A 25,586-nucleotide genomic window follows, 5' to 3' on the forward strand; every position below is an offset into this window, starting at 1 on the left:
CTTACTAAAGGTTTAACTAGAGAGCAAGTAAATTGCACATCGAGGGGAATGGGATTAAAGCCTATAATTAAAGAGTCATCATAATGGCAACCCAACCTAGTTGACTGGAGATCCCAAGATCTAGGTTCAAAGGGACAACCGAATTATGTGTGGCTTAACATAAGCACTAGGAAGACAAAATCTCCAACCTATTCCTAAGATTAACTAGTGCTGCCTGCAGCGTTTATAATTAAGGGTAAGCTTCGCTTTTAATGAACTCTTATATCTTGAAAATCTAAGTGGGATATAGCAGGATATTCCTAATAAGAGTCACCTATATGAGTGTGAAGGGGCCGCTTCTATGAGAATTTTTTTAAGGCTGAATTCTCTAGAGCACTCATGAATACCAGGAGTTGTTCAGGGCCAAAATGAACACAATCATGAGAACTAACTATGTTAGAAAAGAGACTGTGTGAAGTCTATTTGATTCGATTTACTTAATCAGCTGAATAGTTCAAGACATCTTGTTCACTATTTAGCTAGTAAATCCGATAGCCTTTCACTAGAGAAGGTTCAAGGCCAAAAGCTACCTATCTCGATGCAGAATCTTTTCGCAATATACTCTCTTAAGTGTCTGCATTAACATTTACATGCATTCAGCCAATTTTCTATTCATGTGGGGGATTGTTAGACTATAATAGGTGAATGAGAAAATAGGCTGCAAAATGACCCACTTGAAAGGGTGCTTCTTAGAAGAGGTATGTCTCTTCAAAAGAGTTGCATCTTTTCATTGCATCTTTGTATGATGCATCTTTTCATTTAAAAGACATGACTATTAGCATGAAAGACATAACTATTCATAGGGATGTGTCTATTCATTTGAATAGAAAAGACATGTCTCTTCACTTGGTGTCTATTCTGAAAAGTCACCATGAACTCTATAAATAGAGCCTTCCTCCAACCATTCTAAACACCAAATTTTTCCAATTCATCTAGTTCTCTCATTCTAGAGTTCTTAGAGAGCATAAGTGAGTTCATTCAAAGAGAGTACAAAAACTCAGTTTTTGGTTCGCCGTACAAACAAATTGGTGTGCTTCTTTTGTTTGTGAAGATCATTGTATCCTGGGAGGCAGACGCTCACGAGATCCAAAGCACCTGTGTGGAGGGCGAAATCTGTCTTAAGGACATAGTGTCAAACACTAGCCTTGATCTAACATAGTGAATCTTCATTTGAGGTCAGATTTATTTATTCATATATTTATTATTCAATTTATTTTACAAATTCACAATACACACAAACAACACGCAATGCATTGAAGAGCTCCCTCAACTACTTCCACTTGGAATGACGTGATGGATCCTCAGAACAAATCTGGAAAGATATCTTCTGAATTCTCCACCCGCGGAATTGATCTCCGTGATTCACACCGCCTCCAGCTAATGGCCAGCTGATCACAAATCGATCCGAAACTTCAGATAACGGCCGAGACCCTCACCCTATAAAAAGGGATAGGAAAATGCTCTCGGTAAGCTATTGATAGCAATACAAAGCAATTCAAAAGAGAGAAACACCTCTCGAAAACTTTGCTAACTTAACCATCGGAGGGCCTTCGTTGGAATCTCCAGCCAAAACTTTGTGCAGGTATCCCAGAGCGGAGGAGGTGGGATTCCTTTCTCCATCCCGGCCAGTGTCTTCTCGACTTCCTCCGGCGTGGTCACCCTTAGGCCAAATTTCAACCACAACATTTTAGCGCTGGAGGAAGGGTTTGAGTCGTGATCATGAGGTTGAGGAGTTGAGGGGCTTCTAATGCATCGAGGCGCCGGGTACCAACTCCTGGCAACTCGCTCTAAAGCCCACCCCTTGCGGCACCGGCAGATCAAATTCCTCAGGTCCTGCTAGAGCAATTCAGTCTGCTCGTCTAGCAAGTTCAAACGCTCACCACGGCCGTTCAAGGGCCTACAGCAAGTAGGAGCCCGGCCTGCACCCCCTCCTCGCGGGCCCGAGGCCATAGGACGGCGCTCGCGATGTCATTCCCCTGTCAGGCAGCGCACGATGGCCGACGAAAGGGAGTGTCGCCACTACTGAAGCTCCCACCGAGCTCGATTCCTAAGTCCAAAGGGCTTGTCGCGCAACTATCATCCTGAGAGCCTGCGCCGAAGCTTGAAGCTTCGAGCTCAGGAACAACCATCGTAGGCGGGGTTCACGACGTGCCGAGCTGCAACAGGAGCCCCGCCCGTAGCCGAGCTCGACAGGAAAGTTGAGAAGTTGGGGCGGCAGATCTAGGCACTCCAAGACCAAGGCCATCTTTTTTTCATAATTACATATATGATTACATAAGTAATGCAAGATTCAAGGAAACTTCGGCCTATCAGTTTTGTCTAGACCGGTTAAAAAGATGTATGGAACATGCCAACTTGCTGAACCAATAAAATTGTATTTGCCATCTTTTTTTCATAATTACATACATGGTTACATAAGTAATCCTAGATTCATGGAAACTTCGGCCTATCAGTTTTGTCGAGACCGGTTTAAAAAAAATGTATGGAACATGCCAGGCACCACCAAGTCCAGGTACCAGAGGTTTTGATGCATGCGGTAGACTTTTACCTTTCCATTTAATGATGGCACTGCATTATTATAGTTGTTTCCTATAAAACAATCGCTGACTACTTGGCTAAAGCTAACAGCTGCTAGCTTAACGTAGTTCATGTTCTTCTTTGCAAATGTTGAGTGCATACTTACTGTAACATTAACCAGAGATTTTTAGCTTGCTTAATGGAGGAGATGGCAAGTGGCAATAGGCTCTGGAATTTCCTATTTCAGGGCTCAAACCATCAAACTTATTGGCCACTGAAAGACAGACAAGATACATAGATGCTTGTATCTCGTCACCATCCAATATAAGGTGCAACAATTCTTTGTGATTGTTGACGTGTCGTTGCAATTCAGAATCATGAAATTAAACAAATTAGGAAGTTGGGCTTTGCAGATTGTGAGTAGCGATTAGTACAATAAAGGTGATTCCTGTAATGGATTTTGGGCTGCATAGCTCATTTGATTTTCATGGTTAACTGATCCTTAATTTCACTTGATCAAGACTACATTGCATTTTGCCGATCTGTCACATTAAAAGTTAGGAAAAATTACATAGACATCCCTTCGGCTTTTCGCGATTTGCATCAAATGTTTCATTTTTTTTTTAATTAGACCGCAAAAGTTACGAATTAGCCGCAATATGGCCCAAACTGCGAGTGTGAAATGACTAATGTACCCTCGGGTTTACGTTCCTGCCAAAGCACGACTCCTATTCTAATCCAGTTAACAAGGGTATCGATGAAATTTTGTGTCTGAACTTATCTATGTGTCAATCACGTGTGCACAGGTCCTCTCTGCATTGCAACCCAAACCTATGTTTTGGGGTCTAATTGAAAAAATTAGAATTTTTAGGGTGTAAGAGCAAATTATGAAAAATTGAAGTGGTGTTGCTGTAATTTTTCCTAAAAGTTATGTTATGGAAATGAAGGTTATACTCTGGAATTAAAAGATATACTCTAGAATACAAGTTATAGAACACTTCAGGGTTCAGAAGGTTCTTGATTAAGCAAGAGTAGAGTAGATCAGTTGAATGGGAAGAAATGGGAGCAAAATATCTCTGGATCTCTGATAAAACTAGATTTAGTTTCGTGTGCATCAGATGAGTGATACAAACAGTTTCTTCACCTCTAAGCTTATTAATTAGAAGTGCTGGCAGTTGCTGTTAACTATTAAGTTTTCCTTGTGTTCTATGTGTAGCCTAACTCAAATTCTTTGTTTCTGAAAACATGCTATATTCTCTTTGATGCGGACAGCAAGAAGAGCAAAGAGTAATTCAGCCGAGTCAGCAAAATTCTAGCAGATGAGTCCCAATGACTTGTACCACTCACCATGTTGAATCTATGTTTTGATGTTGGAGCAAGGGGAGCAGAAGAAGAGACCCCAACATAATGTCAGCAACTAGAGTTTCTGCTTAACCAGCGCATGCGTTGTTAAATGTAGTGTGCTAAATATCTGGTATCTGTATCTTTTGGAAGTTCAAATTTATTATTTTACACCGAGCAAAATATAATAATATTCACCTCCAGTTTGCCAGTTTTGCTTAATTTGATCCTTATCTATTTTAAAAGAGGTACAAGGTTGGCCTCTTACATTTAATCAAATTTTCATATTCTGATATTATGCTTCTTTAGCAAGCCTTTAGCTCTAGATTTTCCTGTATTTTACTTCAAATTCCTCTGCAACTAGTTTAAGTATTCAAATTCCAAAGTGGTGCCAACTCTAATAGTCCAGGAAATTTATCCACAACAGCTAATAGTCTCTTCGGTTGTGCACCTGTGGGCTTGTCACTAATGGTTCCAGATTTGACAATCTCCCAGGTAAGTGCATGACTCTAACCAGCCTCACTATATGTACATCATGCATAGTAACAGAGCTGTTAATGGCTTAAAGCGTGTTTATAGAATATCCCCTTTTTATGCACAATAACTTGCTTATCTGTGGGTATCATGGATATGTCACTTTATTGCTTTGTCAGATTAGAATTCAGGGCAAGAAAATTACTCCCACAAAAATAACCCAAAGTTGCATCCTGATCTAACACGAAACAAAATTACAGTATTGGAATTGACCAATTGCAGTAGTGCAACTAGCACATCAGATTAAACTGCATTACTATCAGATTCATGAAAACATTGAGACACGTATAAAATTAGAACTCTAAGGGTCAATCTTCCTCTAAATTAAACAGTGAAATTAGTGAATGCAACATCAGTACTCGAAGTTCCTTTTGGTGAGATTAACTTATTCCAAATCCGAAACTACCATGTATTTTTCTCAAAACCACCGTATGTATGGCTGTTGCAATGACAAGCCATCTAAAATTCTACCAATATTGATTTTACTGCTTTAATTACTGAATTTACTGCTCTCAAATAGTAGTTCACACCATAAAGAAAACAAACAATGAATCTACAAATAAATAAAAAAACACCATTCTACCTTCTCATAATACATTATTCAATCAACCTGTTTTTTTAAAAACTGGAAATCATAATTCTGATAAAAAAAGTTGAACTTCATTAATTCCTTCAAAAAATAAATCGATATCGTATCTAGCAACGCTTCAATGGTTCCACAGAGCATGCTTCGACGACAGTCCAAGGAAGCGAAGCAAGCAACTACAAACCCATAGAGTTCCAAAGAAAGAAAGAAAAGCCTTCAATCGGAAACTAAAAGCGACTCGGAACCATTCACTGGAAGGCCCAGCTATGCGCAACCCTCATCTTCCTCTCCTCTTCGGGGGTGAAGTCGTTCTCAATCCCGAAGTATTCCCGGACATCCTCGACCGCCATGTCCTTGATGGTGTCGGCCACCGCCTGGCAGCAGAGTTCGAACAGGGGCTGGGAGTCGAGGTAGTGGGCGGCCATGGTAATCACCAAAAGGTCCTGCTTCTCCCTTTCGACGAAGCCCTTGTCCCACTCCTTGAGCTCCTCCTCCCCCCCATCCTCGACGTGACGCTTCCAGTACTCCACCATCTTGGCGAGCACGGGGCCCTCCACGTTGGGGAGGGGCACGCCGGACTCCACGGACCACCCGTCGTCGATCATGTTCTTGATCGTCCCCGACTGGCTCGCCACGACCACATCGACCTCAAATTCCGCGCCGCCGTAGGCCCGGAGAACCACCATCTTTGGGGGCTCCAACTTCTTGCTCGCTTCGGGAGACATGGTTGATGAATTCTTCAACTCTAACCTGAAATCAACAACGATACGATGAATACGTCGAATGAAATTGATGGATTTTTTCCCATCTTCTGCATCAAGAAAAATATACGATTATATAAGCTACATTATTTCGGGTTAGAATCGGTTGCATGGATCGGCCCAATTAGGTCTCCAATCAGCAAAAACCCTGGATTTTTGAGACGCCAAGGATTTTAAAAAAAGGAACAGGGAAGAGCGTTCAATCCAGACAGATTTCTTAAGGTTTAAAACCTGTTCTTGGTTGAAAACACACGCAAAAAAAAAGAAAAATATTGGATTCGAGTGAAGAATTACAAGGCGATTCTAGGGTTTCGAAACTGAATCGGACTTGCAGAGTCCCATGGAATTCAGCAAATAAACATAAATTAATTAGAACAGAAAACTCGATGACTTTACGATTGATAAAATCCGATCGAAAAATTTTATCTTTGATGCAAAAAAGAAGAGAAGAAAAAAGGATGGAGATTGAGTTCTCACTCTTATGGATACCGGGACTTCGGAGAGAAGCGGGGCGGACGAAGAACGAGAAAGAAAGCAGACGACCAAGCTGTTTAAATAACAGAGTCGTGGTTCCAATCCTCGTAGGAGAAGGAATTGTCGCAGCCGTCTAAAATTTTAAACTCAATCCGTGTAAATCCGTCTAAATTTTAAACTCTCAAAAATCTAATATCCTAATCCCACGTGGACAAATAAAAAGAGTACTAGATTTATTTATTCGCCCACTACTCGTGCCGTAAAAAAAGTTCCAAGGGGCATCATGATATCATCATATTTAGCTGTATCATAATTGTTCTACATCACATTAATCCTAAATTACTTCCATTCAAATCACCACCCAATCAGGTAATTGGAGGGATATATCCAAGGCAATCCAAAGTAGCTATCTTGGGTTGAAATTTGAAGGCAGAGCTATCTCTCGATTTAGCTATAGCTACAAAATAAATGTATTAGTATATCGTTAATATATTATATCATTTAATATGAAATTTGGTGATATATTTTTATGATGTTGGATAACTTGGACCAGTATGATTTGGCCTCAACGATATCTAAACTCCTTTCTTCATTTTTTTAATCTTAAAATAAAATTTCAAAATCCAAGACATGTAATGTATTGTATCCATCTAGTTAACATCTCGAAAAGTCTAACATCTATAGGGGGCGAAGATGCGAAGTTTGCATCACATTTATCGTGGAATTTCAGAGCACAAGAATGTCTTATATGGGGAAAAAAATAGAAGAGAAAATCTTCATAAAAAAAGGAGAGGAATAGTGGGGAAATCAAGAATAAATGACAACTAAAACTTTGAAAAATGAAAGAAGAAACAAACAGAAGGAAGAAACCTTCTTTAGAACAAAGAAAACCGTGAAAACTCGGAAATCGTGGGAATATGGAAGTGATGATTGCTAGCTTTAGCTCAAGCTTAAGATCTAGAACCTCAACAATAGATCTGGATTTTCTTATACACCTCTTCTGTACTGAAGTGCACAAATACTATACCTTATAAATGTAGCATAATCCGTTCAAAGAGGAACGTTTTAGCTGTTTTCTATCTTTGATTTTTCCACCTATTTGTGTTTGTTTAGTATTAAAGCTCTCTTATATTTTTCTCCCACTTTTTCTTTCTTTCTTAGGTTCTCTATGATGATCAACTGACCATTCTGCTTGCTATCTTGGCTGATACTGCCAATGGGCCGGGCCGGATGAGTGGGCCAATATATAGAACAAGTGCTCAAGCTTCAAACCTCTAGCCCTTTGGTAAGAAACTTGTAAATTTACATGCCTACATAGTATTGCACTTTATTCTACTGTTCACATGTTGTTGCAGGAAGAAGGATGTGCAAATTATTCATTAATAGACAAGGTGAAATGAAAATACAAAATCCCAGAAAGAGACCACTCCATTGGTCGTCTCAAATTGAATTATGAACTGGTCCAACTATTGACTTGACACTGCATGCTTTGGTTTGAAGTTCAACTTACTTTTGGTTAGTGAAGTTTTTGAGGACTATTCTAGGACTCATTTGATTCATGATTTTTTTTTTTTTACTACAATATTTTTTTCTAAAAAACTGATGCATGGCTATATGGTACTTGAGAAAGTAGTTTTTGCATATTTAGATGACTACAAGAAAGTAGCACATTCGAGAATAATTTATATTTTAGTTGAGTATTATTTTTTTCTCAAAAAGTTGCATAAAATAGTTGTTATGCCTCTAATAAAGAAAAGAAATATTTTATTTTATTGAAAAGCTTAAATGCAATTTAGAAAAAAAAATTCTAAATTTTAGCAGATGAACATTGGATTTTCTAATGTCACACATGGGTTTTATTTTTCAAAAAATATGAGAATCTTATATCCATGAGAATGCTATTTTTCCATCTCTTTTCTTTGAAAACTCTAACTAAATAAGATTTTATTTTTTATTTTTTCGTTAACCACATTTTTTTTCTTGTACATTTCTACGAACCAAATGAGTTCTTATTCCTATAAGCAAGCTACTTTGCTATCCGATGTTTTTGAAAACTCCAAACCAAATATGAGACATTTTTTTATTTTTTATTGACCATAGTTTTTTTTTTCTTTATTTTTTCTACGAATAAAATAAATCCTCAATGTTTTTAGGGTGGTAGACTGGTAGGAAATGTGGCAAGAAATAAAATTTGAGATTTTCTATGACAATGTAATATTAAATGTCTAGAAAAATCGAGGCTCCAACTTCATACGTTTCCGACGAAACGAAAAGAATGAACGGGGCGTTTGCTTCCAACCAAGTGGTTCCAGATTCGAAACGCACGGGCATCGATTAAATTCAGGGATCGGATGCCCCACGCCTGGACACGGAGTCTGGAAGCGCTACTGGTCGGCTGATAGCTTGGGTGGTGCCAGGTGTGACGTACTCACACGGAGGGTCGGGTCGGGTAACCGAGCCGGCCCACGGGTGGGGAGGATATGAGTAAAATAGGTCGAGGTGCCCAACACACGACTCGGTCTACCCGCATCGAACATTCTCCTGGCGGGGTGGGGGCCCAGTGGTCGGGGCTGCTATGCGGGGGTGGGCTTGTTCCTTCCTCCCCCCTTCCCCTTTTTCTTTAAGCAAAAAAAAAAAAAAAAAAAAAAAAAAAAAAAATCCAGAATTCAAGATTCAAGATCCCTACAACGCGTTAAAAGGCGAGAAATAAACAAATAAATAAAAAGAAGAGTGACACTGACACCCACCCCGTCATTTTGGAGCGGTCTCCGCCAGAAAAAAAGAACAAAGAAATCATCCGATTCCCACCTCCCATCCACAAATCCTCACCTCCTCGCTCCCCTCCTCTCCCTCTCTCCAAAATCTCGCGTCTCCTCCCCGCCTTCGTCGGCACGATGTGAGAGGCCGCGGAGGCAAAGGCGAAGGCGAGAAGAAGAAGAGGGAAAGGCTTCCAAGAAGCCCCGAGGAACGGGTCCGATCATGTCTTCTTGCGTGGAATTGGGCTACCGGAGCTCCGCCATGCTCGGCTGTCGAAGCTCCCGGCTCCTTCTCGTCCCCGCCGTCCTCCGTGGCTCCGTCCGGTTCCGGTGCGTCCTGGACCAGCTGCCGTCCTCGCTCGGCACCGCCATCACCTCCGGCAACGCGATCGTCGCCGCCGCCGCGGCCGCCGGCTCCGACACGGCGCACGCGGCAGTGACGTCGGCGCTCGCGCATGTGGCGGTTACGGCCGTTGCGATCGCGTCGGGGGCGTGCCTCTCCACCAAGGTTGATTTTCTTTGGCCTCGGGTCGAGGAACAGCCAGGTCCGCTTTCTCTTCCTTTTCTTCCTTTTTTGTAGCCTGGAATCAAGATGACGTTTATTCGTGTTAAATTTAATTCTTAAATCATGATCTTGATGTTAATCCGAGATTTGCTCATATCTTTTCTTCTTGAGGAAAGAATCTTTGCTCATATCTTCACCCTAGAGAAGTTGGTTAGTGTTGAAGAAGTGGGTGCCTTGCTCAAATTAGTTAGAAGAGGGGTTAAATTCGTGTTACATGCCCGCAGATAGCTTCGCAATCTATCAGTGGACGTGTAGAGGTAATCTGAGCACATACGTGCACACGCGTGCTCACACAGACATACACACACACCAAAAAAAAAAGTTTGGATATCCAAATTATAGAGATTGGCACTGAGCTAGGTGATTCTCTGATTATATATGTTGTTCTTGAAGACTGGAGTTTATGAAATATTTGAAAGGCTGGAACATGTGTTGTAGCAATATCTTGAGACGTAAAAACATTTTTAGGTAAATTAAAATCTGAGAAACCTAAGGAGATCATCTTCTGGTACATGAGAGTGCTGATGGCTGGGAAACATGAAGGTCAATGAAGAATCAGATAGACACAAAATTAGCAAACAGGGTCTTCCTTATGGAAACTCTACTTGGATTATGTGAATGCCAGCCTGTAAAAATAAATAGTCTGCAAGAGATAAAGGGGCATAGAGTGGAATGATGATCTTTATTGTCAATTGTGGAACAAAGAACTTTATCACAATGGATTGGTGAATTTTCTGAAATGTTTTTTAGTTTTTAAAATTTGAAGAGCATGGTTTAGGCAGGCTTAATTTCTGTTCTAAGGATTAGCATTTCCATTCAAGGTTGTGGAATGGTTTAGATGGATGTAGAATTAGACAGATTGGACATTGTTGTTTTGTATGAAGGGGGCTTTGAATCATTAGGTTCACTTTTGAGGAAGTAAAGCAGTCTAGAAATAGGATTTTCTTAGGCGATGTATGGTCAATCATCCTCTCCTTTACAATGAGATTGCTTAGTCCATTTGTGGACAAAATTCATTTGAGTAAAAGTCAACACAGCTTTTTGGTTTTGAAGATTAGGGTTCCAAGTTTCCATTAACTCACTATAAAAGTTTATAGAAGTTGGTAAGTACCAAGCGTTAGTTCTTTTATACTCGATTCATGGGGTTAGAGGGCCCAATCCTTGTTAATTCTTGTGCTTATGGTTAGAGCTCTTGGATTTAAGGATTTGCAATGTCAAATGATTCTAAAGCTCTGTTTGGTTCTCGGATAAACCACAGCATAACAAAGTAAAGGCTGACAATCTGGCTTTATTCAGGTTTGTTCAGTTAAAACAACTTTTTGGCACTCATTCCCCTTTAACCAGGTTAAAACTCTATAGGTGGAAGGGGTTCAAATAAATTTCTATTTAGAGAGGAATGAGTACTGGAATGAATAACTTTATTCAACTATTCTAGTTAAAATTATGCAGGAGACAAAATGTGGCTTTGATGTTGGGAAATGAAGGTGGTTTGGCTAACGAGATGAACATAACAGAAATAAGAATCTTAAGATGATGTGCTATGTGTTCAAGAAGAATATAGTTTGGAATGCTTGTAAGGAGTTGCTCCAGTCAAGGGCAAAGTGATGGAGAATTTATTGAGATGGTATGAATGTTTACAACAAAGATTTAAGGATGTGCTAATAAGGATAAATTCTTAAATGCATTGCAAGGTCTAGAAACATGAGGGAATAGCTTAAGTTAGCACCGACAAAAGTTGTGAGTTGTGAGGATGTGGAAGAAGTTACACTAACAAAGGTGGCTTTAATTGGAATATTATTAAGGACTCGTAAAGCTAACACTAGTCCATGAGTACAAGGCTCGAACTATTGCTGTTGGGGCAAGGTGGAGGATTACTATAATCTTCAATACTATAGGATTTTCATTAGTGTAAGACTTAAATAGATTAAACTAGGAATCCAATAAGAAGGTCCCACTCCCCCCACCTCTCTCTCCTCCTGTCTCTATGAAGTAAAAATTGTAAAGTAACAAGTACTATAAGATTATGTTGCCAACTCGATTTGAAAGGCTTATAACAGAGTCAGCTGGTCATTTTTGTTTGAGCTGTTGAAGGCTATGGGTTTTTGGATGAAGTGGATGCAGTTGATAGAGTTGATACTTTCCCTTCAAAGTCAGCAATGTTGATTAATGGAGCACTAGGGTAATGGGTGTGGTGTGGGCATGGGCTGCACCAGGGTGACCCGCTTTCTCCTCTCCATTTCACTCTTGTTGCCGATGTCTTATCTAGAATTCTTCACAGATCCTCTTAGGAGCATCTTTTATGAAGGTTAGGACTAGATGAGGTGTTGGAAGGTATCCGATCTTTACAATTCTCAGATGGCATGCTGGTTTTTTGTAAACCGGAGGGTGATATGGCTAGAAACATGAAGTTTATTCATTATTGTTTCGGCTTGTTGTCTAGTTGGAAGATTAACTTTGAGAAAAGTGTGTTGGTGTATCTTGGAGCTGAGGAGATTAGACAGAGTGGATGCACTAATGTCCTTAATTGCCATCTTTAGAGCTTGCCTAATATTAAGGTACTCCTTTGCATGCTGCCGAGCTAAAGGAGTATTGCCTCCTTTGCATGGAAGAGGACTACGTTGTCATTTGGAGGGCATCTCATGTTGGTGAATGCAGTGCTGTCATCTATCCCTGCATATTCAATTTCCATCTTCCTTGTGCCTTCTTGGTTCCTACAAAAGATCAACTCAATTTGACGGAATTTCTTGTGGAAAGATGAAATTAGCAGAGGCCGTTGTTTGGCTAATTGGAAGGCTATGTATAGAGGCAAGACAGAAGGTGGACTGGGAGTTCTAGATTTAAGAGCTCTCAATTTTGCATTATTCGCCAAATGGTGGTGGAGGTGGTTTACTGAAGGCATTGTGAGTTGGGGGCATCTGATTGAGTGAAAGTACTATAAGGGATAAAGGAAATTGGGATGTCGTTCATGTGCATCAAGAGCTCAGGCTTCTCCTTCCTGGAGGAATATCCTTGAAACTGAGTCCTTTTTCTTGGCTGTCCTCAAGTTTGTCTGGAAAATGGGAGGAAGATTTGGTTTTAGAGGGATGTTGGTTGTTCTGATCATAAGCTGGGGACATTGCTTCCTAGATTGGCTGGTGTAGCTTCTAATTTGAATTGTTGGGTATCTGATTGTTGTAAATAGCAGCATGGTGAGTGGTGGTGGGTGCTGAACTTTAAAATGGATCTCAGTGGAGGTCTTGCAGATGAGATTGAACCTCTGAAGAATATCCTTGTTAATTTCTGTAATCAATCCGAGAACTCAGTTCTTTGGAGGTGGGATAGAAGTGGCTGCTGCACCATCAAAAACACCTATCGAGTGCTGAACATCGGTGGATTGGTGGTTGTCTTTTCAAACTTGTATGGTGGCTACTTCTTGCTTCAAACATGATAAATGTTTTCATGGCTGGAAATCCAATGTTGGCAATCCAAAACAATAGGGGATGCTTGGTGTAGTGGTAAAAGGTTTGGGCTGGCAAGTGCAATGGCGTATGTTTAAGTCCTAGGGCAGAACTTTATGCAAAAAATGTCAAAGGTTAGGTCTGTCTCAAGTTCGCTCCTCCTAGGGCCTTGGATTGTCGGGTCCATAACTGGGTAAATGTACTTTTTATGTAATTTATGTTGGCAATCCAAAAAAAATATTAACTGGCGAGAATCTGAAGAAGAGGGGACTACAGACATTCTTTCTGAGGAAAGCATTATGTACAAACTGGTTGCGACAGAATTTGACCTCTTGAAAAATTTTTGTTGCAAACCCAGCTCATGTCTTCACAAGATTGACTGAATAACATGAGAGCATACCTTCACATAATCTATTGATTATAATCTGCAGTGGACTGCATCTCAATTAGATATGCTTAAACAGAAGACATTTGCTTCTTGACCATTGATAGCTTCCACGTAGATATACTTGCTCTGAAGCTGCACTTCTTGGTCCTCTATGGCTACATATCAGATTGATATGCACCTTTACTTTGGATAAAGTTGGATTCTTATTTATGCTAGTTATAGACTACTTTACATCGTTTGTCTTTCTTGAACTGTGATAATAATCATGGCACCGAAGCCTGATCCAGTTTATTTTGAGCCAGCTTTACTGTAATGTTCCACATTCTGTTCTTCTCATCTTTTTTGCGATTGAAATGTATAATGCAGATATTCTTTTATTGGAAGGAGTAGATGTAACAGGATACCCAATATTCAATGATGAAAAGGTCGGATCTTCCTCTTCATTGCTGACCTGAATAATTACATATATATTTTATGTCAAACAGATGTCTATTCTTTATTGCAGGTGCGGAAGGCTATTGCATTTGCAACCAAAGCTCATGTTGGTCAATCAAGGAAAACAGGAGAGCCATATGTCACGCACTGCATCCATACTGGAAAAATCTTAGCTGCTTTGGTGCCAACAAGCGGACAACGAGTATATTTTTTCCTCCAGTGTTGATATTTAATACTTTTAGCAGGTTTCATCTCAAGGATCTTGATTTGCAGTACTATAGTTGATACGACAATCCTCCTTTTGTTGAGAATGTGCATGTTGGGTTCATCTTCCATTTGTTTCTTCTTTTGATGGCATATGTTCTATTACAGGCTGTGGACACAGTTGTAGCTGGAATTCTTCATGATGTGATAGATGACACATTCGAAAATCTGACTAGCATAGAAAAAGAGTTTGGTGATGATGTAGCACATTTAGTTGCTGGTGTTTCAAAATTAAGCTATATAAACCAGGTAGGCAATAAAAAACCCTTTTATTTTTTTAAGAACTATATATGCAATTATGTAAATGCCAATTATTGTACATTTGTACTACATTCACCAATCCTTGTCATCGATCTTCCTGTTCTGAAAAAAGAAAGTTATCACCTGATATCTGATTAATATTCAGAGCTATGGTTGCTTTATTGACCATTGCATAAAGGAAGTCAATTGCTAGAATTGTTAATTGCTTCTGAACAGAGTAGCTCTTTTCGTATCAAGTAGACAGCAGTAGCAGGGTGGGTATGTATATGTGTGCATGTGCTCGGAGGTTTTCTCCCTTTGCCAAATTGTGTAAATTATATGTGAGTTTAGTTTGGTTAACAAAGATCCCAAGATTCAGGAGTTCTAAACTGACATTTACTTTAGTGGAATGTCTACTGTATAATGCTTACGTTAATACACCATTGCAGGAACTGAGTAAATTTTGTCCTTCCCTTTAGGATTATTTTGAAAGAGTTTGTGTAGTGCAAAGGGTTTATCCTAGATATAAACTGATTGCCTTCCAAATTTTTTTGTATAATACATATCTTGCCAATTAATTACATAATTGTTCTGATTAGTGTCAACGCACTTATGAGAAAGAATAAGGAGAAAATTAAGCATTTCTCCTCCCTTCATAAAAGTGCTTTTTGATTAATATCACTTTCCAAAATTTCTTTCATACAGTTACCAGCCTAAGCAAAAGAGGGATAGTTTAATATCATCAAGTAAACAAAGCAAAGAAATTTTTCTTCGTTATTATTTTAACTTTAACGTCAATTTTTACATATTTTGGATTTTTTATACTCTAAATTCTTAGACATGGCAGCAAGGTTCGCCGTACCAGTACCGAACCCCGTACCGGTGCCGCACTAGTATAGACGTACCGAGTGTCGGTATGGTACCGTACGCTCGGTACCGACCGTACCGACATTGGTGTACCGATACCGGTATCCATCGGTACGGGTACGGTACGCTCGGTACCGACCGGTACCGACCGGTACAGCGAACCTTGCATGGCAGTATACTCTTTCATATTATTGCCAGCTTAAGGAATCAACACTTGGCACATGGTTTTTGATGTCGTATAAAAAAACCCTTACATTCCTAAGGCTTGCAATATTATATATGTGTTATCTCTTAAGTATCCTTATAGGCTTGCAATATTACATTCCTAACCCTTACATCCCTATTCTGTTAGAGGCTCAGAGCTCGGTTCATTTCATTTGATTAAGGAAAGGAGGTAGTGACATCTAGGGTTAGCACATCCTTGCCTCAACCCCGCACCCCACCATAAGGTGGCGTCGTTCGCCTCCTCAAACCATGAAAGACCCCACCTAGCCTCGCCGAAGAGGAGTCTAGCTAGGGCCCCAACAGCTCGTGTACATGGCCTTGTGGAGGGAGTCATCCGCTTGCCTCCGATGCTCCTCCTTGCTCCCATTGTCGAGTAAGTGGTCAAAGCCAAACCTGGTGGTTGGCACGAGCCCAACCGGGGCAACCCATTCCTTGCCGATGTTCCACCTGGTGCACCGGTCCGTGTGGGTGTGGCACAACACCATAGCTATACTTGCCGCCATCCAAACCCGATTGAACTAACTCATCTCCTCTGATCTTAGATCTTCGGTGAGAATTCTTTGATTTTGGCGAGGGTGACTGCAAGCAAGAAAGCCCTTTGAGTTCTCCCTTTTTCTTTTGCTTTCTATTTTTGGATTTTTTTTTTTGATGATCGAATGGGAGACTAGGGCTATCATCCACATTATTTTAAAAATTCTAGAAAGCTCGAGGCCTAGCCTGGAAGCCCAAAGCCCAATAAGTAGTGAGCTTGGGCCTGGGAAGTAGGCTCGAAGATTAGGTCGGGCCAAATGTGGGCCCGACAAAATGATGTGATACCTTGGGTTGAGCCCGACTTGAAGCCGGCCCAGCTCGCTCGTTAAATAGGTCTACTCAACCATTCAAGTATCAAATAAGATTGATGTGAAATGTTTGGGCACTAAAAGCTTCATAGCAGGGTTTGCTGTTTCAACCGGATGGTACACCCCTACCGTATTGGTTAGTATAGTTACTCAGTATGGAAGGCGTACAGACACTCAGTATGCTGAAAAGATTCCGTACCTTACCGATACAATGCTAGTGTGGCACCAATACAGGGTCCAGTACCGAGACGACGAACCTTGGTTCATTGTTTTTTCTTCTTTTTTTACTGTAATATGACACGAAAAGAAGTTTTTCCCAACAAATGTTATGAAATATGAATGACTAGCCAAAACAACTATTATTGTAGTGTTTAATATATTTTTCATTTTGTAATTAGAACCTGTTGCTTTTGGACACCTTCACACTTGCCACCTGTATCTTGTGCCTACCTAACACTTCATTCACTTCATCTTTCATATAAATCAGCAAAAATGATGGTGACATATGGCGGTATCCATATCTTCATGCACCTTACCATATACCAGAAATTGTCTGAAATATTCACAATAAAGCCTTCTAGTGCTATCTTTATTTCTATCAAGTGTTGATTAGTTGGTGGAAATATTGCTATCTTCGTTACATGCTATGGAAGTTTGATTTCATTTATCGAAAAATTAAGAAGAAATCTTTTTCTCTCTTAATTTGACTCTGGTATCTATGATTTTCTTATCCATATTCATAGATTGCAGTTTTTAATTTTGTATATAAAGTTTGCTTTTGATATATCATCTTGACAAAATTATGCTATATCAGAAGGAACATGCAAATTTTTAAGTCTGAGATTCTTTTCATGTTAGCATGCAACTTGATAGGGTGTGCCAACTTATGGATGACCTGTTATCTGATTGGTATTGTACTAATTCCTGAGTATATCAGCATTATATCTCATCTGCTTTATTTTCACGACTAGCATTCAAAAATGTGCAGTTGTTGCGAAGACATCGGCGGAAAACTGTAAGTAGAAGTACTCTTAGTTCCGAAGAGGTATTTTTTTCTCTTTTAATTTTTTAAAGAAAATGATTATCTTACACAAAGACGAGAACTTTAGCTAGATTCTGTGTTTGACTTTACACAGTTTTTAATACTTTTTTCCAAGGAGGCATATGGTCATTGTTCACCTAAGTCAATAAACATTTTATCTATAAAAAGTGTATATGATATATGTTCCCGAATATCGGAAATAATCTCATCTGTGACTGAGGTAATAAGGGGAAATGGGCTTAATTTTGACCCTTAAAGCAAGCCACTGAAAAATCACTTGTCTCACCAGAAGTATTCTTAACACTTATTGCACTTCATCCTACATGCTGTTCACAATTTTAACTTTCATTTATTCACACTGTTCTTTCTAAATGCCCATCAAATACCTTTCTTGGTACCCAAGATATGCCATCTCAAATCTGATAGAAACCATGCTTAGACTCATGTTGTTTATTGAGTATTGCCCAAGTGCAGAGATAGCCTCAATTTTTGAGGTTCTTGGTACATGACCAAATTGTTTCTCTAAGACTATTGTTACTTTTCTTAATCTCTGTTTTGTGAACATTGTCCTATCATTTGTAGAGTGGTGTGCAAGTTTAGTTCCATGGTTGTTGGTACAATTTTATATGTAATTTTATTTTTTGTAAATAGTTGCCATAGTACTTCTCCAATCATTTGGCATTTTTATGTTTCATTATTTTATTGAATAAACATGTTAAATTATTGACTTTTCTCCCATAAGTTTCAAAACCTCGATTGATATACCATCCTGTCTTGATGCTAATCCTTTACATCCTTTCAAAGCTACTGTTACAATTCTGAATGTTCCACATGCAAATCTAGACGCGAGGACTTTCTGGCAAGGTCCGCAATCTCTGTATCAGATATCGTATCGGTACCTTATCAGTTCGGTACGGTATGGTATGATATAGCTCTGTACCGAAATAGCTCTCTAACTATTTTTCTCTATTTTTCTCTATTTTTATCTCAGTACGCCTTAATAGAGGTCAATATGCCTCGGTACAGACCTGTACGTATTTCGGAATAGGTCGGTACACCTCGATATGGGCAGTACGCCTCAATACGGGTGGTACGATACTTGTACCGACTTGAACTTAAGTTTCATACCGATTTTCTTCTGATATGGTACGATATGCTCTATACCAGGTGGTACAGTATGGTACGCTCCAAGGAAAGCCGTACCGGTCCGTACCGGCCGGTACGGGCCGGTACAAACCGGTCCGGTGCTTGACCGGTACCGGAGAGCGATGAAAACCGGTATATCCGGTTTTCATCTGTGTACCGGCCGGTACGGACCCCGTACCGGTGCGAACCGGCCGGTTCGCACCGGTACGGGTGGTTTTTTTTTTTTTTTTACGAAACCACAGCTTCGCGCTGTGGTTTCAAAAACCACGCGCGGCGCGTGGTCAAAAACCACGCGCGGCGCGTGGTTTTAAGGGAGAAGTGGCCCGTGGGCCACTTCTTTCAATTTTTTTTTTTTTTTTTTTTGGGGAACCACAGCGAGGCGCTGTGGTTCCCAAAACCACCGCGGCGCGTGGTTTTAAGAAGGAAGTGGCCAACCGGCCACTTCTTTCAAAGAAAAAAAATAAATAAAAAATTGCTGTGGCCGACAGGCCACAGCTTTCTCCCTTTTTTTAATGGGAAAAGGAGTGGCCTCGGCCACTCCTTCCCATTAAAAACCAAGAAAGTGGCCGACCGGCCACTTCTTTCCGTACCAATTTAACGATATTAAGCTGGGATTTTCTGTTAATCTGGGATTAACAGCACGATCTTAAGCCTCTCGTTCGGTTATAAAAACCGAACGAGGCTCACTTCTTTCCCAAACAATTTGAGGTTGAGACTTGAGAGGTTCTAGTTAAGGTGCGGAGACGGAAAGATTTGAGAGATAGCGAGGAGGAGGTCCTGCCCAAAAAATCCAGCGGAGACTATTTAAGGTGCGGTTTTTTTATCCTATATTATTTTATTAATTTTGTTAATAATTTACTTAAAAAAATAGTTTATAAATTACTTAAATAATAAGATAATGCAAAAATTTACTTTATTAGCTTAATTTTTTGATAAGTTGTCCTTTTATGATAGAAATGGGTTCTATTTAAGGTGCGGAGACGGAAAGATTTGAGAGATAGCGAGGAGGAGGTCCTGCCCAAAAAATCAGCGGAGACTATTTAAGGTGCGGTTTTTTTATCCTATATTATTTCATTAATTTTGTTAATAATTTACTTAAAAAAAATAGTTTATAAATTACTTAAATAATAAGATAATGCAAAAATTTACTTTATTAGCTTAATTTTTTGATAAGTTGTCCTTTTATGATAGAAATGGAGCCATCAAGAAAAACGAACCCTGCAAAGCGTGATATTGGCTGGTCTTATGGGCGAAGACTTGGAAGTGAGGGGCAACGACACCAGTTTCAATGCAAGTTTTGCGACAAGGTTTTCAAGGGAGGAGGGGTAACCAGGTTGAAGCAACACTTAGCCGGAAATTCCGGTGAGGTTGCTACGTGCCGAAATTGTCCTAACGAGATTCGTGTGCTGATGAGGCAGAATCTTGCTGAGGCCAAAGAAGCGAAGGAGATGGCTTCCAAGAAGAGGGCGGAGGTCGATTGCCAAGCGGCAGAGCCACCTTCCTATCACTCTAGGGAGCCAGAGGAGGTCGAGGATCTAGATGAGGAGGAGGCAGATATTCAGGCGGCCATGCATGCAAGCCTGGATGATCAGTGGCAGCAGGAGGAGGTGGCCAGGCATAGGGCTCGATTTGGGCCCTCTGCATACGAGTCGGGCGGCGGTTCTCGAAGCACTAGACAAGATCCAGAGTTCTTGAGGACAACTTCAGTAAGGGAGGGCGTCGGCAAAGAACGTGGCCGGATTGCATCTATGCTGGGTGGTTTTGGTAGCCGAAAGAAGTCATCTAGAGGAGTTGCAGAAGGAGCGACAATTCATGATGTAGATCCGCATGCTCTCCCCAGTAGAGATTCAAGGCAGCAGAGGGTAGACACAATGTGGATGAAGGATAAGAAGAAAACTATGTGGCGAGCTATTGGATCCTGGTTTCACTTCAGCCACATCCCAGCGAATGTGGCAGACAATACATACTACAGGTCTGCCATTGCCGCCATACAAGCTGCCGGTCCCGGTGTAGCTCCTCCAGGCCCGAAGGATATATACGGTGAGCTTCTTGACAACAATAAGGAGGAGCTGGAGAATTGGATTGACTCCTACAAGAGCAAGTGGCCCATATATGGACTAACCATCATGTGCGATGGTTGGACCGGTCCGACCAGGCGGAGCATCATCAACTTCCTGACATACTGTGATGCTAAGACCTTCTTCCACAAGTCGATTGATGCTTCGGCTTCTGTGCACAACACCTCGTACATGCTGAAACTTATGGAGGATGTGATTGATCTGGTAGGAGAGGAGAATGTCGTGCAGGTCGTCACTGATAATGGGCCGCAATATAAGGCTGCCGGGCAAGTCTTGATGGAGCGGCGACCACATATTTTCTGGACCCCATGTGCTGCACATTGTATCGATCTTATGTTGATGGACATTGGAAAGATCCGTAGGGTGCAACAAACGGTGGAGACAGCTCAACGCATTACGAGGTATATTTATAACCATAACTGGGTTCTTTCATTGATGAGAAAGTATGCAGGGAGAGAGATTCTGAGACCAGGAGTCACACGGTTTGCTACCAACTTCATCGCACTTGATAGCATACTCGAGAAGAGAGGAGCCCTACGTCAGATGTTTGCCAGTCCGGAGTGGTATGATAGTAGATATTCTTATGCCGGCACTGAAGGGAGCAAGATAGAAGACTTGGTGACGAGACAGCCATTCTGGCAGCGGGCTACTACAATAGTCAAGGCTATCAAACCATTATATGAAGTGCTGCGGGCCGTAGATAGCGAGATCTACCCCCAGATGGGGTTTTTGTATCACATGATGGTCAAGGCAAAGGATCAGATTATGGAGGCAGATCCAGCACATGGCCGGTCATACATCAACATCATTGAGCAACGGTGGAGAGCGCAAATGGGTACGGAATTACATCTAGCAGGTAAACTAAGATATAATTATAGTGACAATTATAGTGATGGATATAATTATATAATTATGCTAAGATAGTCTCGTATATGTGCAGCATACTACCTAAACCCCCGGTTTCAGTACAGCATAGATGGAATTGGTATGGATGAAACACTTCTGGATGCTTTGCGTAATGTGATTTACAAGATGGAGGCAGATCCAGAAAAAGCGGCCCTATGTCTTGAAGAGGTAATTATGATTTAGTAATTACTAGCATGTGTAAGTATATCAGCATCTTCAATTATTAACATGGTTTTCTTATGCTTATTTTTCACAGAGCAAATTATTTAGAGAGGGCAGCTACAGTTTTGGCCAACGAGCGGCTGTCGTCAGCAAACACAATATGAATCCAGGTACGTGACACATCAGCAAAACATTCACCTGGTGTTACTTAGTTACTATTATGGAACTATCATATATGTAATCTTCATAAATATTTTTGCAGCTGAATGGTGGGTGCATTTTGGCGGATCCGCGAGAAATCTAAAGCGGATAGCTATCCGGATCCTCTCCCAAACAGTCTCCTCTAGTGGATGTGAGCGCAATTGGTCCACCTTCGCCCTTATCCACAGCAAACAAAGAAACCGTTTGACGCAAAAGCGCCTCAACGACCTTGTTTATGTGCATTACAATTTGCGGTTGAGGCTAAAGTGCATCCAGGAGGAAGTGGAGCTCAAGTATACAGATCCGATTTACGGGTCCTTCACCGCTGATGACGATGATCCACTACTCGGCTGGCTTGTAGGCCAGCAGCAGGAGCCCGAGCTTGACGAGCCAGGATCGCCTCCACGACTAGCTACCTTCATAGCCACCGAAGCTGGGGTCGATCCAGAGCAATGGGCTGAGCGCAATATTCCACGCACTCCCAGAGCTGATCAGCCGTAGGCACAGGGGAGCCAGACAGAGAGGGCCAGGAAAGGAAAACAAAGAATCCCAATGGAGAGTGTCGAGGAAGAGACTTGGACTAGTAACGATGAAGGTTCTGGTGGTGATGGATCTTCTAGCCATGGAGGGAGCGGAGGACAGTATGGTACTCATGAGACACAGACGGAGGGTGGTCTTTATTTCACCGGTGAGTCCCAATTTATGGGTGCTACACAGGATACGGACCACGGTCGACCACCTGATAGAGATCGTGAGGATATTATTGGATATAGAAGACGGGCTCCTCGAGGTCGTTCAGGAAGACAGGATACGACTGCAGATCCGAGGACATACGGATACGGATTCTATTATCCACAGCCTCAGCCTGACGAATACGGATATGGTGCATTGGATTTTGCTTCCGCCATATTTGGATGGGCCCCTACACAATCAGAGGACACCTCTCAGAGCCAGAGCGTGAGCGAGAGATCCGACAGTTCTTATAACCTGGCGCGTGTTCCTTCTGATTGGGTTGATTTGCCTCCTCCTGATTATACTTATGATCCAGATATCTACGAGAGCCATCGGCACTCGTCCCGATTTTAGATATCCTAGAGTACTTTAAATGTATGTAAATGATTGTATCTTAATTCGAAGATATTTTATGTGTATGATTTTATCATTTCGAACGGGAGGAAAACATAACATGCAATCATGCATCATATATGTTTCAAATTTCAACCCTAAATTTAAATATGAAAATATCAAAAATCATGAAAAAAGTAATAAAAAAACATCAATTTTCATTTAATTTAAGATCCAACAGAGACAACTTTAAAAAAAAAAAAAAGTCTGGCTCGCGGAGCCCGGCCGGTACCGTACCGGTCTGGCCGGCGACCGGTACGCCGGACCGGACCGGTACGGCGGACCTTGGTACGCTCTATACTGAGTGGTATGGAGCGGTACGGCAGACCATGCTTCCTAGTTCTCCAGCATTTTGATATTTGCCAAGTTAGTCTTATGTCCTTGATTATCAGAACCATAAGACACCCCTTTTTTTATTGTTGTAGTATAATTTTTTCCTCAAAGACATGCCTAAAGCACCTCTGCATTTCATCCACCTAACTTTATTACATATTCCTCTCTCTCTCTCTCTACATTCTTTACATGTGATCCAAGCTATCAAATGAACTCACATGTTGTTATCTCTTGGCCAACAATTTTTCCAAGAGCCTTGCTTTTCATTTAATTTTCACTAAAATAGCATTTCATAATTTCACTTTCAGCATGAAACTGATGATGTTGGTTTAATACTTGGAAGAACCACAAAGTCTAGCTAAACATTATCAATCCATTTAGTGTATCTATTTTGCACATCCAATTTAAGGGCTCCAGGGCTACAACTTGCAGCTAGTTTATTGTCAATTATTCATGCTAAGGCTGGAAAGTTAGGGCAAAGCGTTTTTCCCCTGCAAATCCATTTGTTTGACCTCACTATGATGACCAATATGGTTTTTTGATACAAGACCAATATGGTTTATAATACTACATTTGATATTCTTTGACAAGGGAAGATCCCTAGGTTCAGGTGGTTAGATGTTTTCTAGCTACTGAAAAAAAAAAGACTTGTTCAACATCTTTTTTCATGAGTTTGCTTTATGATGGTGCATTCATGTTTCTTGATACAATAATCATGTCTATGATGAACTATTTTCATATTTTACAGTTTAGGCTTATGAGCTTCATTGTAAACAATGACTTGTTTAGTCTCATTAGTTTCTTCTTTCTTTTAGGCAAGTAATTTACGAGTTATGCTCTTGGGCATGGTTGATGATCCTCGTGTGGTGCTCATCAAGTTGGCAGATCGTTTACATAACATGCGAACCATGTATGGGCTGCTAGATCTATAACTTTCTTTCATCTCAAATTAATAAACTATATAGATAAAAAGTATTTATATAGATAATCGGTATTTTAAGTTCAAAATAACTTTCTTTCATCACAAATTAATAAACTTAAGCTATATCACGTGTTTAAATTTTACATGCATACATATATACATACATGTAGAGCCATTTTCTTGTATCTATCTTTTCTTGTTTAGAGATTTTATAGATAAGCTAATGTCATGCTAGTTACTTAATTCTCTTATTCTGCAACTTTAAAACAATGTCAGCAATATATCATCTATTTGTTTTTCATTGTGAATATATATTTCTTTTCTGACTCAAGAGGAATGCATCTTTTCCCGTTATCCTTTTTATGTCACAGTTTCAGTGCTCAATGCCTATTCTGCATAATATTTCAGGCTTATTAAGTAACCTTTTTTCTTTTTTTTTTCCTCAAGTTAAACTGCTCCAAATTTCTTGGAGCGTAGGAAATGATACTTATTTAAGATTCAACTTTTTCAAAAAAACCTAATAAATCATCTTCACTATGGTCATGTAAACTAGTTATCCTCTGCAAGTTGCTATGGATTATGATAACTTGTTATAATCTCATCTTCTATCAACAAAGTCAAGGTAATTTATAGTTTAGTTATGGATAAGGTCATTGTACGCTGTACCGGTCTGAACGGAGCGGTATGAGGCATACCATATACTAGGATCGGTACCGATATCCGGTACGGGTGGCGTACCGACACTGGGTCCACAAAAATTTTCATGCTGCACCGTATCGACATTGTGCTAGTGTGGCACCGGTACGAGTCCAATACCAAGACGGCGAACCTTGGATACGATACATTCTATCAATTCATCACAATATTATAAGTGTGCACATTTCTTTCTTCTATCTTTCTGATATCTGGTTTTTGGATACCTGAAAAGGGTTGTCATGACTTTCAAGGTGTACTAGCTTTGCAGCTAAAACTATTGATATTCATAGACTGGAAAATTGTGCATCTATTGAATGTGTTGGATGTTTATGATGATGTCTCTGTACTAAAATGCTGAGGTCTGATGCCAGTTTTGGTCCATTGTTTCAGTTATGCTTTATCGTTGCCCAAAGCTCAAGCTGTTGCTCAGGAGACATTAGCTGTGTGGTGCTCTCTTGCTTCTAGATTGGGTGTTTGGGCTTTAAAAGCTGAACTGGAAGATTTGTGCTTTGCCGTCCTTCAGGTCTGTCATTAAATTTTTCTAAACTACGATACTACAAACATTTGCAAAGGTGCATCTCATCTGTGTTACAAAGCTGAAGATTTCCCAATAAAAATGCAAAAACTTTTGTGATCTTGATTTTTTGTAGGATATTTTTGATATTATGGTTTGTAAATTCTTTTTTCATATGAAGCTATCCAGTATT

At 40.4% G+C, this 25,586-nt stretch overlaps 2 protein-coding genes and 1 pseudogene across 6 annotated transcripts in view; 2 read left to right on the top strand and 1 right to left on the bottom strand.

Annotated features, from left to right (window-relative positions):
• Positions 1-4,521: 4,521 nt before the first annotated feature.
• LOC103713027 (SKP1-like protein 12 pseudogene) lies at positions 4,522-6,388 on the bottom strand (annotated as a pseudogene). The gene is made up of 2 exons (XR_015988286.2): positions 6,256-6,388; positions 4,522-5,767 (listed from the first exon to the last, which is right to left on the bottom strand). The product of XR_015988286.2 is annotated as an SKP1-like protein 12 pseudogene (transcript).
• A 2,589-nt stretch (positions 6,389-8,977) lies between these two features.
• Positions 8,978-25,586, top strand: part of LOC103713029 (uncharacterized) — a 34,346-nt gene continuing 17,737 nt past the window's right edge. The window contains exons 1-7 of one of the 3 annotated variants that reach the window (XM_008799784.6): positions 8,978-9,553; positions 13,765-13,823; positions 13,904-14,035; positions 14,206-14,346; positions 17,257-17,313; positions 24,077-24,171; positions 25,270-25,402. In XM_008799784.6, coding sequence (XP_008798006.2) covers positions 9,232-9,553; positions 13,765-13,823; positions 13,904-14,035; positions 14,206-14,346; positions 17,257-17,313; positions 24,077-24,171; positions 25,270-25,402 — 939 coding nt within the window. In that variant the 5' untranslated portion in view covers positions 8,978-9,231. The remainder of the gene's footprint in view (positions 9,554-13,764; positions 13,824-13,903; positions 14,036-14,205; positions 14,347-17,256; positions 17,314-24,076; positions 24,172-25,269; positions 25,403-25,586) is intronic. The other 2 variants (XM_017844277.5, XM_008799786.6) reach the window with 2 other exon arrangements.
• LOC149753417 (uncharacterized) lies at positions 18,941-22,889 on the top strand. 2 transcript variants are annotated; one of them, XM_089923632.1, is made up of 5 exons: positions 18,941-19,265; positions 19,648-21,390; positions 21,475-21,608; positions 21,697-21,772; positions 21,865-22,889. In XM_089923632.1, the coding sequence occupies exons 2-5, from the start codon at positions 19,650-19,652 to the stop codon at positions 22,302-22,304; spliced, it is 2,391 nt and encodes a 796-aa protein (XP_089779758.1). In that variant the 5' UTR covers positions 18,941-19,265; positions 19,648-19,649; the 3' UTR covers positions 22,305-22,889. The 2 variants fall into 2 exon arrangements, with proteins under 2 accessions (XP_089779758.1, XP_089779757.1); XM_089923631.1 differs by lacking the exon at positions 18,941-19,265 and having other exon boundaries at positions 19,641-21,390.

Source organism: Phoenix dactylifera, chromosome 6 (genome assembly GCF_051530095.1).
Source record: "Phoenix dactylifera cultivar Ajwa chromosome 6, Ajwa_hap1_PhDact_Kaust_v1.1, whole genome shotgun sequence".
Taxonomy (NCBI): Eukaryota; Viridiplantae; Streptophyta; class Magnoliopsida; order Arecales; family Arecaceae; genus Phoenix; species Phoenix dactylifera.